The following is a 13,790-nucleotide window of genomic DNA, read 5'->3' as shown; positions in this document are numbered from 1 at the left end:
TGGAACCATTCAGGATCAAGTTGGATAGGGCTCTGAGGAACCTGATCTAGTTGAAGCTGTCTCTGCACATTGCATAGGGGATGGACTAAGATGACCTTTAGTGGTACCTTCCAACCCAAACTGTTCTATGGTTCTGTGACTTATTTTCACTTGAATTTAGTTATATTACTGGAGAACTTCTGATGAGATGAAATTTAACACAAAAATTTTATATATCAACAATATAGCATAAATATGATAAATTTGTAATTATTGTTAGAATGGTGAAAATCACGAGTGCATGAGCTTTTTAGGCTGAAATCTCCACTTCAGATATTTGCCATCAATCTATGATTTTGTATACTCCATAGCCTTTGTTGGTTTATTTGTTTTGTTTGTTGTTATTTTTTTCCCCTCTGCCTTCCTGATTAATGTTATCTTTCTTTTCAAATGCTTTTTTCTTTTTTTTCTCAGGAAACACATAAATTTAACCAGGCATGGACCATATTGTCTTTGTGGTTGTATTGACTTTTGAAAACCATGGATCACAAAAGGAAAAGGGCTCTGTGTGTGTGTGAGAACCTGTTGTAGGCTAATGATGTATCTCTTCACTAAAAGGGGAGGACTGGTATTTGTAGCCTCACACTCAGAGGCATGGAGATAAAACAGGTTCTGTTACTTTAGTCTTTCTTCCAGGAGGCTACAGTTCTAGCAAAATTCACCAAAATATTTATAAAACCAGCAGCCTGTTTTGCAGGCTGTGTTGGCTGGACTAGGCATGTGAAGAAGAGGTTGGGAAAATAGTTTTCAGGAACCTAAAGTATTAAAGTTGCATTCAAAGATATTTCAGGATCATTTTAAGACCAGACCTTAGGCTTCAGTAAAGTGTTTGAGGTGAGGCTGAACTTTAATAATTTGCTAATGTGTTTGGTAGTATTTGAAATTAATGTGTTTGGTTTATTTCTTTTTTAAGATGTAGTTTAAAATTTTGCAAATTGGTATTGATAGAATATAAATTCCTTTAAAAGGTATTAAGTTACCATTGCACTTTTAGATAAAATGATAATCTGTGATATTTGGCCCTGCTTAGGAAGTACTTTACGAGTATCACTTAAGATCAGCAAATATGAGACATAATTGTGAAGTATGTAATACAAATGTATCTCATCAAATAAACTCATCATGGGCTATAATTTGCTAGGAGAGAAATACATACTGAATTGCATCATTCCTTTTTCATATTCTCAAATAATATTATTATGTGAGTAAGATAAACAGAATACTTTTAATGTAAAGAATTAGAGGGTACTTTAAAGCAGTCTAATCCTGTTAGATCATTCTTCTGTTTGGACTGTTTTATTTCCTCTTTTTTGTATTTTATTTTTGTGATGGCTTCCTCAGTTTTAAATCCCAATTATATAAATCAGCATGATACTTTATTTTATGCTAATTTAGTAGGGTCTATCTCTTTATTCCTTACTCGATCACCTGTTTCTATCACAGACAGAACTTTGGTACCCTGACTAGCATTTAATTCTGACTCAGTCATTTCTCTTCCAGTCTGAATTAGGTAGGTTTGCAGAATGTTCTGATTCTTATGCTAGCACTTACCATAGCAATATAAAAGATCTACCTGAAACATTTATATTAAAAACAAGACAAAGCTCTGTATCAAATTATTCTGACTAGTGTTGTATCACAGATTTCACTTGTAGTTTTTAGTATCATACACTTCATCAAACTCTCATCAGAGAATAGGCAGAAAATTTAAGTGAATTAAGTGTTGTCTATTCATCTTAGGTTATGTTTAATGTATATTAACTGTACAGCAGTTACAAGATAGGATGCCATTTTTTCATAGTAAGCTAGTTACAGTTAAAAAGGGAGATTAAATAAGCTTAAATTCATAGCATTTATACTAGTATACTTGTAGAGTGAATTCACTTAAGTACTTTATGCCAGATTTATTCCAATATAGAGGAGTTGTCTTGCTGCGTACTGAGGAACTTAAATTTGTGGAAAATGAAACTACTGTACGATAACAGCCACACAGTAAGCTGACTCAGATCATGCCGTAATGAGAGATCATCATTGCCTGAGACTGCTTTTTCTCTGACACAGGTGTCTTATCAAGGATTTTGAAAAGCGTCCTTCTGTCACCCATCTTTTGGAGCATCCATTTATTAAACAAGTACATGGTAAAGATATGTCTCTGCAAAAACAGCTGGCTGAGCTCATTCAAGAACAGCAGCAGCTAGGCTCTGTAGCCAAAACAAGGTATTGTACAATACACATGCTGCAGCCCTCCTTCCACACATGAATCCTGTAAGCATGAGTTAAAACATTGAGTGCATAGACATTCATTGTTTCAAACAGTGATATTAATACATTGACTACCACTATGATTAGCAAAGTGCTGCATGCCGTGTGAATGCAAGAGGCATGTTTTACCACTGATACTTTTTAAAGCTAGTTTTATCAGCCATAATGCAACCTTCTCCTTAGCAGCCTTTGTCCCCTGGACTCTGTTCTATCTGCATTCACTTCTGTCTCAGTCACAGAGATGCTAATAATTCCAGAATGTCTGGTTTGTGGAAATACATATTGGCATGATGAAAAATTATGTCATATTTTGGTAGCAGATCTTTAAAAATACAACTGTGAACAATGAAGCAACTACTAGAAAAGTTTAAGAACGTGACACACTACAGTTAAGTGTTTGACTAGATGCTATTAGTAAGAAGGCTGTTCAGTACTTTAAGTAATTGTTTTGCCTGTAGCTTAATAGTAACTGCTATTTTTCATTCAGCCTAATAATTAATTTTCGAATGTGCTTAAAAAGCAATGAATATTTATTCAGCAGCAGTGGGATTTTTGAGGCTGATTGTAAACATATATTAGTTTTGTTGTTGCCCAGAGGGTGGCAGAATTTCACTGTTTCAAAAGAGAATTAAATGCAAATGAACATAGCTTCCCAAGCTCAGCAATCATTCTGTAATATGAAATTTGTCTAGAATGAGATAAGCTCTGGCCCATTATTATAAACAAACACCTACTAATGTTGATGAAGAAAATTAAATGTCCTGCTATATATGAACAAGTATATACTTACATGCCATAAGAGTCTGTAGCTTAAACGCTAAAAGCCCAAACAAAACTGTACAAGTTAAAATAAAGGAATGGCTGTAAGTACAGTTTCAAGGTGAAGTTGACTTTTATGAGGTTGGAGGTTTTTCTCTTTTGTTTTCAGGTTTGGTTTTGTTTTTTTTTTTGGTTGGTTGGTTATTTTGGGTTTGGTTTAGGTTTTTTTCTGGAGGGGGAGGGGTGTTGGTTTATGGTTTTTTTTGGTTGGCTGGTTTTCTACTGGAAAAATAAACCAGAACTGCTTACTGTAAGGGAGCTATGCCACTGTTGCAGTAGAAGTATCTGCTTTATCTAGCCTCCTAAGCAGACTTCCCCATGTAACACTTCACACATCAGATTAGCTACAGCTGTGGATTGGCTGACCCAAAAGGTATCAGAATTTTCCTAGCTGTTGACCAAATAGAAGATACAGACAGAGTGAAATGATCTTTGTTCCCAAGAGGAGCTCTGAAATGGATTCCACATGGTATTCCGACACATTCTTCTGGGATCTGTCTCCATAATGTGGAAGGAGAAGGTATTAGGACTAAGACAGCATTTCCTTCCTCAAGCCTTTCCGTATATTAACTGGGAATGCTGTGACAGACAAGCTGCTGCAGGTTATGCTTATGCATGACTGGAATATAAGAAGGATTTTGCTTCCAACACCCCTAGTATGAATTAGTGCTCACGTAATAGAGTTTAACTCCTTGTTGATCCTGTCACCACCTAACCCATCTTAGATATTTATTTGGAATGATTATTTGCAGCTTGTGTGCTGTAGCACCTGCAGATTGCAATGGTGAAGGGGGTTCTGTTGCAATGGGTTTAGTCCTAATCTTATCCTTCCTATCAGTCTAAATTCTAATTCTGTTATTGTCCCTGATACTCCCACATTTACTCAGCCAACTAGTCCCAGGTACCCTGTCCCAGGTTGTTAGCTGACACATCATTCTTATCAGTCTCTTCCACTGTTCATTCTGTTTGTCCATAAGGCTTTGTTCTCCTGTTAGTGTCAGCTTGTGTCTTCTTCCTCTACCACTCCAATAGCTTCTGTTTCTATTCTCCACCTTCAGAAAGTCGTAGCTCAGGTTCTTCTATTTTTTCCAGCCATTTCTCTGTTCTTGGTATTCCTCCTCACCTGTAGTTCGTAGCCCACTTGTTCTTTCTCTTCACTGAATTCAACTTTTCCAGGTCTATTATAATTTCTTTTTTTACTTTTAAAGCCTTACTCTCAAAGCTTTACTCTCAACAGACTCTTTGTACCCATCTCATTATTTAGTGGACTGTTGGCTTGCTTTTAGCCATGCTTCTGAAGTAGGTGGCTTCTTCCTCTGCCAGTGAATGATTTGTGGGGAGAAATGATTAGGCTGCTGTAGAAGTAGTTGTCTTTACTGTGAAGTAGGTGGGCCTTGCTATTGGCTTCAGTTTGAGGCCAATGGACCTAACTGCTATTAAAGAATGTCTTTCTGATTTGTGTAGCATTATACTCTGGTATACTTGTTCTTCGCAGCACCAGCCCACTTTAATCAGGGCTGAGAGCATGCTGAGTGAGGACAAAAATTTAGTGAGGTTTTACCACTGAAATCTACAACATATTGTTCACAATGATGAAGTGCTGATTTTCTAAAGATTTGAAACGTGATTAAATGAGACTGCAAAAGCATATCCCTGCAAAAAAACAAGCCTGTGGGACAGACAGTTAATACTGGACTACAACATAAGATTATTGCAAGCGAACTAACCACCATGAGCATCTAATTGTCATTTTCCCCAGAGGATAGACATAGTCTCATAACAGTAAAGAGCTTGGCTCTGCAATAGGGAGATAGTACCCTCTAGGAAAATTTGTACCAATTAAAAGCCTGTAAAGACTCTGTAATGCATTTATAACGTAATTTTCAGTACAGAGTCTGGCACTCAGAAGAGCACATGACCCGATAATACAGTAAAAAAATTTACTGGCGTTCATTTGCGGTGATCTGTAGAAGACATCTGAATGTATAGTCACCACTTCAAAGTAAATAGGCCAATTAAAGCCCATGTTGAGTAAGAACTTTCTATTGTACCACTGGATATATGTGCATTCTTTTTCTGTTTATTGATGTGCCCATGACAGGTACAATGAAATGTGCATTAATTCCCTGGTTCAGAGATAAAGAAAAGTAGATGCCCTTTTTAGGAGTGCAGCAACACTACAGATCAATCATTTGAAAGATAAGTAAAAGAAAATGTTCTCAGGCACAGGCCAAAATTTTCAGAAACTGGAAAATCATTGGGATGCTGGTGTTAGCAGCACTTCTACAGTGAGGGACCCAGGGAGTCACTGGTGATGACAACTGATCAGGAGGCATCTGGGTTTTTTCTCATTTGAAAGTCTTCAAGCATCAGTGCTTTGGATTTGCATCTTTTGGTTTACTGATTTAGCAGCTGTAGCTTTTTTAATAGTATTCTCTTTCCATTTGAGCCATGCCAGTTTTGCCTATTCTGGGACATCACTTAAGGTCATGTTGCCTGAGAGCAAGCCTGCAGACTGGAAAGTCAGTAGTACTGATTTAGAGGATATGATGGAGAGATGTGGTAAGCTGATCTAGCAGTTCACTGCTACTGAAAAGGAGAGAACTGGCTTCTTTCATTTTCCCACAGCTCCCAGGAACAAGCTCATGATGCTGTTTTTATTGCAACTCCATTGATTATCAGAACTTCCTGAGGTAGACCTTCTAAAGTAGGAGAAAAAACTAGGCCAGCAGAAACACACAGATAATTTTATACCCTGTTAGTGACTGCACGTGGGTGCCTCGCTTGGTACAGCTAAATTGTAAAGAATGAAATACTCCACGTGACCAGGAACAAGGAGGAGACAGGAAGAAAGAAGCAAGCTGGCCACCCTTTTGGCAGGATCATCTGGATTGACCTCTGGACACACAGACTGAAATATTCAGTTTCTTTCGTACTTCATTTATAAACTTACTTGTGTGCAGTGTAACTAGGCTTAACTTCAGCACAGTTCTTCATACCTCTGAACTGAATGAGCACTTCATTTTCCTTGCTGAGCACAAAGGAGCTTACTAACCCATATATTTGTGCTGTCATAAGTTTGTTGCTGACAAACATACTGTTGCTCACTTACTAGTGAGCTTTATACTCTATTTTTAGGTTAGAAATTAATAATGAAAAGGTTTATGCTAATGAAAGTTTAAATTGAAAAAATGGCATTAACAGTTGCTCCTGCCTTTTTTACTGAAAAAGATGCTCTTTGAAGCCTTTTCACCAGCTGTTTTTCCCTAAATTATTTTCAACAGTGAGTTGCAGATATCTCCTATCCTTATGCAAATAAGTCTTTCCAATTTCAGAAAACCCAGCCAGGATACCCCTCTTTCCACACTTATGAGGAAGCAAATTCTGTATTCTTCTGTTGACATAGGCTGAAGTCTGGGTTTTGCCATGATCTTGAGTGAAGTTGAAATTTCAGCATAAGCACCTCACTCCTGAATTGCCTGTTCCTTATACTCTTCTGGGGAAAAGCTTTGTGAGAAAGCCCAGTTTCACAGCTACATAAGGATGAGCTCTGGGTATTTTCTGTGTTTATTTTCCATATCCCTTTCGTAAGCTATCAGTTAACTATGTATATGTTTTGTCTCATTTCTAACAATACCAGGGCATAAATGAAAATCAGTATATTAATATACTTTCAACAGCTTTGCCATAGAAGCAGTTATATGAAGTTTAAGAAACCTATTTGATGTTAAATAGCCCACTAGTTCTATTTCTCTAAAAGTTCTTTAATCCTTAAAAAGCAGAAGTTAGTACATCAGAATGTTGTTTCATGTACTTTCGTTTCAGCAATGCTGAATTGTTCTTTTCCACCTATTCTAAAGTCAAATACATCATTACTTTTTAACATATGGATACTGATTTCTAATTCATCTTGGGAACTCCAGCACTCTTGTTCCCACCAGTATATAGCTGTCCTTAGGCAGGAATCATTTCTTAAAATCAGAGAGGATGCTGTTACATGCTTTCAACCAGGTTTTGTTTGTTTGTTGGGGGGGGTTGTTAGTTTCTGTTGGGTTTTTCTTTTTCATTTTAGCAATCCTGTGCTTGCACAAGGACTGTGAAATGCTTTCAGGTTATTCAAATAGTGTCCTTGTACAAAGTGGCAGTTTCCCAGTTAGCAGCAGCTTTGAAGAGGCCAGCTTCAGACATGGCTCATTCTTCTCTTTGATGTTTTTCTGCAGACGAGGTAGCCTTATTTTCTGTATATAGGCTTCTTCATAGCAATCAACCAGAAAAGGTGTTCTACCAACCTCCAGTTTCAACGTCTAAAAGAATGAAAAAACTTCAGTGTTTGCATGGATAAGGTTTTAAACAAACTGACTCTAAACAATAAAGAGTTCAGAGTTTGGGTCATGCTGGGTCAGTGTGCTGCTGCTGGTCACCATTTAGAAGTTTGTGCAATGTGGAACAGAGTTACAAAACCTTGCATTTTGAAGGATAAGACAAATCTGAACATCATGAAGAATCAAACTTGAAGAAGGGGGGGGGGGGACAAGCAGAGAAAAGAAATCTAAGTTTGCAATCATTTGAGAAGTACAGGTATGTTCAGGCTACCCTGTCAGGTGTTAGGATGAGGCTGTGGTGGCTTGGCAGCTTTCCCCTTATTAGCCAGCTGGATTACAGCAGCAGTCCATCCAAGGAAGTAATTCTTACAACCAGATATCTAGCTTCTCTGCCAGCTCACATTAAGTTTTGAAAGCAATTAACTGCAAGGAACTTGATTGCATCCAGCCAGTAATTTCCTTTGGACTCAGAGATAATAACCAAAACAGAACCAGAAATAGTTCTCCGATGCTATACACAATGTAATTTAATGCAATTCCTCTAGCCTTCATCTATATGAATATTAGGCAAATGAGTTAAAAATACTTTTTTTTCCTTTTTTTTTTTTTTTTATTTCAAAGCTACTGTGGCCCCCCAAGGTGATCTTGCTCTGATTATAGTGTATGTGTTTTTACAGGGGGTTGCACAGATTTTTGTTATAGCTGCAGCGTTTATATTGTAATTAGGCTGTGTCAGTATTTCTATTATGACCTTGCTTCAGCAAATTACCAGGCTGAAACTTGACGTGCGGGAGCAAAATTCAGTCTTTGCAATGTGTGGGAGATAGACAGTGCAGCAGTAGCACACTCTCCACTTTTCTTTCTCATTGTGTTAAGTATTTTTCTTGTAAATCTCAGTTTGTGTGCAATTCATTTAAAAATTGGCAGTAAAGTAACAGAGAACAAGTACAGAAAGAGTTTTTCCTGTGTGAATCCTGGGGAAAAATATATCAGTAAATGTAAATGCTTAACTGCAGCAAGAGGCCAAAGTAATGGCATTCATTAAAGAATGTTATGAGTGGAGAGGGGAGAGATCAAAGAGGAAGCTTCCCAATGAACATAAGCATTGTTGGCATTCTTGGTCTATGCTCTTCCTGTCTTAGGGTGGACCTGCCTACAAGATGACTTTTTGATCTAGAAGTCTATGTGGTCAATCTAGCTTTTTCTTCCCTATCACCAGCTGGGTGGCAGAGTCTTATGAGCATATAGCTATTTATAATGCACTTCTATTACTATGGCTGTTATCTAGTACAAAAAGATATTCTCTTTCAAACTTATCTCTTCCCCAAGTAGAACAAGTGAATGCTTCCAACCCTCTTAATGAAGTTGTTCATCCTTCAAAATCCAAGCAAAATCTGTCGCTTCCAGCTATTCCCGCTTACCTGATAAAAAGGCAAAGGGAAGGTGCTTGAGAGGATACAACCTTATTTAACAGACAGTGTTCGTCACTAGAGTTCTGGAATAAACCTAATGCTGTTCCTCAGATTTGATAAGGTTGGGTACTTTGAGTGGCCCTTTCTGCCACTTTTTTTGGCAGTGAAAAGATTACATCCTCTAAGGGATGATTCAGAACATTGCTGGAACCTTAAGGCAAATTAACACCTTTGATTTTTGTTTCTTGTGCACCTTGTATGTAACAGAAAGGAAAGGTAATTGAAAAAATGGCTGCTAATTGTACTTTTTATGCAAATCATATAGTAACAATTATTTCCCCAATTGAAAGTGCTTCCTTCCTTAGGCTTTTGAAGATTTTTATTTTTATTTTTAGTATTTTAAAAGCAGATTTCATTTCTTATGTAAAACTCTGGAAATAATTAAAGGTTACTCTCTGTATTCTTTCTTCCCACTCTGTCGGTATGTCTGCAGGACATAGGGTCAGTAGAAAACTGATGAGGCCAGCAGGAGATTTGAAGCTAATGTGATGTTACGCTCCTAATATCCTCTTCCTAATCATGTACTTAGGAAAATGAGTTAAGTACAAGAAAATGTATGCACAAAGGTATATATGTTTTACTTGTATCTGAGTAGTACCAGTTTCCTTAGTTATTTACAAAGTGTTAAAAAAAACCCACCCTTTTCCAATACTAATAAAAAAAGTTTGTTTATTACTTAAAGAGAACAAACAGTGGGAGTTTAATACACAATCAGATAACAGATTAGTTTACAAAGCCATTCTGCAATTAGAGATGCTTAGGTTTGAATGTGTCCTCTTCCCCCTCCTCCCTTCACTTCTGGTAGATACATCCGTACTTGTAACTCGTTGCAATTTGATATTGTGGCTGTGATGATTTGTTTCAGGAAGAAAAAGCTTCACAGATGAGTTATGTTATGATGTCTGGCCATCACTTTGTTAGTCACTTCTCCATGAAGTAAAGCGACTGTTAAAATATATGCTTAATTTGTAGACTGAGGGGTGCTCCTATCTCTAAATGATTTACGTTATTTACAACAGCTTTTTTCTCTGCAGTGAAGTAAGAGGTTGAATTCTGGTTTGAAACATAAAAATAAAAACCCCACAAACAGTATCTAAGGCCACTTACATTTCTACTCCTTTGAGGATCTGGCTTGTCAGCAAAGTGTAGTGTTCTTGAATATAGTGGCTGCTTTAAAAAAAAAAAAAGGCAGCACCCCCCCCCACACACACACAATCCACCACTTAATAAAAAAATTAATTGAATGGAATTTTGAATAAATTCGCATGACCATCATGCTGCCCACTGGAAATAATATCCACTTTAACAGTTTTTCTTTCATAGCTTCTTATTTGTGTTCTCCTTCTTTCACTTCTTATGTACAAGATCAAGCAAACTACCATCTCTGGACATACAGGATGTAAAGTGTAAGTGGGACTGTCAGCAAAACCTGCTATGTTCCTGCTATTTTATTTCCTAGCTGACAAACCAGTTTGCATATTTTCATTTAGTTACAGTTTAAATAAACCATTACAGAATACTTTTCCAGAACTCACTGAGCAGCCAAAAGTAAATAAGGAAAAAGAATAAAAATAGACATAGAAAAATTTAGGATCTTTAAATGTGATTCACAGTTATCAGTGTAGCTGTACTCATAACTAAGTCTTCTTCCTCTGTGTTAGACACTTTTCATGCAATACTTCTGATGATGGTATAATAGATCTTGGATATGAAAATGTTCTCATTAAATGAAAGTTCACTAGCTTCTAATGTAGAAGTGTTCATAAAGGGGAAAAAGCAAAAGCCTCTATGCTCACTTTTGAGACAGGATTCCATGAGTATATGAAGATACAATTAAAGAAAAGAAGACCTGCTATATCTTCAGCGTTGTAGATAAAAAGTGTTTCTTGCTAAGTCACAGTACCGTTCTGTTAGTGCTTGATGTAATATTTAGCGTTGTTTTGGGATGTGTGATCATGTGATTTCTACATTCTACATGGCAACCAATGCAGAAACAATCTGTCAAGGACTGTCATTGAGGATCAATGCTAAATGTTACTCAGCAGGATGCAGACTGTATCGCAGTGGGTGTCCTCCTACTATGCTTTGATTGTTTGTTGTAAAGAAAAGCCTAGTTGTGCTTACAGCGTTCATATTTCACCCCCTCTGCAGAAGACATATTTACAGCCTCTTGATTTGTCCCTGTTTCAACAAGACGTGTTGTTTAAAAACATATACACAGCATTTTCAAAGATTCCTTCAGCATAATCTGATTATAAAGGGGTTATGCGACAGTTTGTCTCTGCTGCTTATTGTGTGACTGAAATCTCTGAGGACAAGCTGCCTGAATATCCGTACAATTTAGAGTCTGATGGAAGCTGTGGCTCAAAAATGTTTTGGGCCAGATCTAGGGTCATCTGAGGAGGCACTTTGTCATACACCAAGGTAACAGAAGGATTTTGTACTACTTATTGCTTCTTATAACCATTAGATGACAATACTATAGGCTAGGTACATGGGTGGAAGATTTAATTAAACAGAGTGGTAGTTTATTAACTTAGAGTGAGAAGGGAAGGGAAAAGAAATTTTTGATACTTTACTGTGTTAGTGGGGAGTAGTAAGTCTACAGGTAAATCTTCATCTCTGAGCACTGATAAATAGGGTTATATATTGTGAAAGAGAAAACAGCTATTACAGTGGACAGCAAGCTGACCTATTGCTTTTGTAAAAGGCTATTGCAGGCAAAATTATGTATTTCAGAGAGCATGTTTGTGTTTTCTGCATGACAAAACCACCCCCCTATGACTTCCCACTGCCTATTAATGTTTGCTGTCTTTGATGCAGTATTATAACACTGGTGCTCTAACACATTTCCAGGCATGAACGAATACACACTAGAAGACCTTACCGTGTGGATGGAGCTGACAAATACTCTCTAGATGATGATCTGGTAAATCTAGAAGTTCTAGATGAGGTACTGTACTGGCTGAGTAGCAGTTTCTGACAATTGTGTCTTACAATTTGCCTGTTCCTATATAGTGACATAAAAGTAATAGCAGTGAAACGTGTTATGTGAAAGAATTTAACTATGAGTGATGCTAGTTTAAATTATTTTGTAATAATGTGAATATTTCCTAAAATGTGAAGTTTAGTTCTGAAGATCTAGATTTAAGTGATTTTTCCTAAAATTGGCGAATTTATGGGTTATTATATTTATGGGAAATTATAGAGTAATATGATATCTACAGCTTCTGGATAAAAAGTGATAAAACAATATCAGTTACATATTTCACTGTATCACCTACATGCAGAGTATCTGTAAATTTTTGTTTTGATGATCCTTAAATTGCATGCCAGCAAGAAAAAGACATGGTACTAAATTGTGCTAGTGTCGTCTTTAAAACAGTCTCTTATTACCACTTAAAATTTAATCCTTGAAAAATTATTATCCTTTTTTCATGGCCAAATAAAAAATTTAATGGAAATATACTATGCAGCAATAATGTGCGTGGCCATTTTCTCCTCAGAAGGTTTTCTTCTCAGGCTGGTATGACAAAATTTGTACTATTCTGGAAATAGGAGTTGCCATTTAACTTAGGTTTATGGCATTAGCAAGAATTTTGAAAATATTTGTCTGTTTTTGTGGTGCTGGCATTTGAAAAATAATTAGTAACACTTATAATAAGTATTTCGTAATTAGTGTTCTCAGTATATTTACAAAAATCTTCCTAGCTGGGAAAATACTGTTTAACTGTCAAACTTTTTGTAATCTTCTCAGGATACAATTATCCATCAGCTGCAGAAGCGCTATGCCGACTTACAAATTTATACTTATGTTGGAGACATTTTAATAGCCTTAAACCCCTTCCAGAATCTCAGCATTTATTCTCCCCAGGTAAGAGAGATTTCAAGCTGTGGACACTGTTCACTTTACATTTTGTATTAACACTACTGGCTAAAATACTTAAAATGCTTAAGTGATGTTGAAATGTAGGAGCACAGATGAAAAGCCAGCCTTTTCTTCTTCTTTCAGAAAAGTGTGGCTACAACGTTTTTTATCCCCTTCCTCTCACGCTCCCTCCACCCCTCACCCTTGATTCGGTCTCATTTGATTCCATTCCCTTCTGCTTGATGGCACATATTCCACAGGAGGGATGAAGATTACCCCAGCCTCCACTGTGTCTCTCATCTGGCCTTCTTCTGGGAAGCAGAAGATGGTTATATGAACCTCCTCATGCTGAGGCTGTTGGTTCCTGAAGAATTGTTCTGACTATTGGGTTATTACATGTCCTGTGCCATCAACTGCTGCTTAAACAAGTGAATCCAATGCTGTAAAGAGAGAGGCAGCTTAATTCCTTACAAATACAAAGAGAAGTGAAGTCATAAATCTTAGTCTCCATGGATGCCTAAATCAAGGTTGCAGGTAGAAGGGGCAGGTTTCAGATTCAGTTGTCTTTGAGGTTTCTTTTGTATAGGTTGGGTATTTCCTTGGTTGAATGCTTGTGTTTGAAATTCTGTTCCTTGTGACACAGTGCACTTTGCTGTGTAATGGGGGAAACGTTGGAGTGAATTTTAGGTGGTGTAATTTGCATTCTGGAAGCTAGGCAGTGCCAAGAATTACCACTCTTCTTCCAGGTGATTCAGTGGAAATCCCGTGGTAGAAAACAGGCAACTACCTCCTGTTGAGCTGGCCTCTTTTCAGTTCTTTATTACAAAGCTAAGTCACATATTTTGATGATTGTGTCTTCTTTTTTAAATTTAGTTCTCTAAGCTTTACCATGGTGTGAAGCGTTCATCAAATCCCCCCCACATATTTGCCTCTGCGGATGCTGCCTACCAAAGTATGGTTACATTCAGCAAAGATCAGGTAAGAAAAGAATCTGTTCATTTGGGTTTA

General features: G+C 37.1%; 1 protein-coding gene across 1 annotated transcript in view; it reads left to right on the top strand.

Annotated features, from left to right (window-relative positions):
• MYO3B (myosin IIIB) overlaps positions 1 to 13,790 on the top strand; it is a 195,543-nt gene that overhangs the window by 78,907 nt on the left and 102,846 nt on the right. The window contains exons 9-12 of the mRNA XM_065670620.1: positions 2,101 to 2,256; positions 11,771 to 11,867; positions 12,672 to 12,788; positions 13,656 to 13,760. Coding sequence (XP_065526692.1) covers positions 2,101 to 2,256; positions 11,771 to 11,867; positions 12,672 to 12,788; positions 13,656 to 13,760 — 475 coding nt within the window. The remainder of the gene's footprint in view (positions 1 to 2,100; positions 2,257 to 11,770; positions 11,868 to 12,671; positions 12,789 to 13,655; positions 13,761 to 13,790) is intronic.

Source organism: Lathamus discolor, chromosome 3 (assembly GCF_037157495.1).
Source record: "Lathamus discolor isolate bLatDis1 chromosome 3, bLatDis1.hap1, whole genome shotgun sequence".
Taxonomy (NCBI): domain Eukaryota; kingdom Metazoa; phylum Chordata; class Aves; order Psittaciformes; family Psittacidae; genus Lathamus; species Lathamus discolor.
This window is presented reverse-complemented; position numbering and strand designations above follow the sequence as displayed.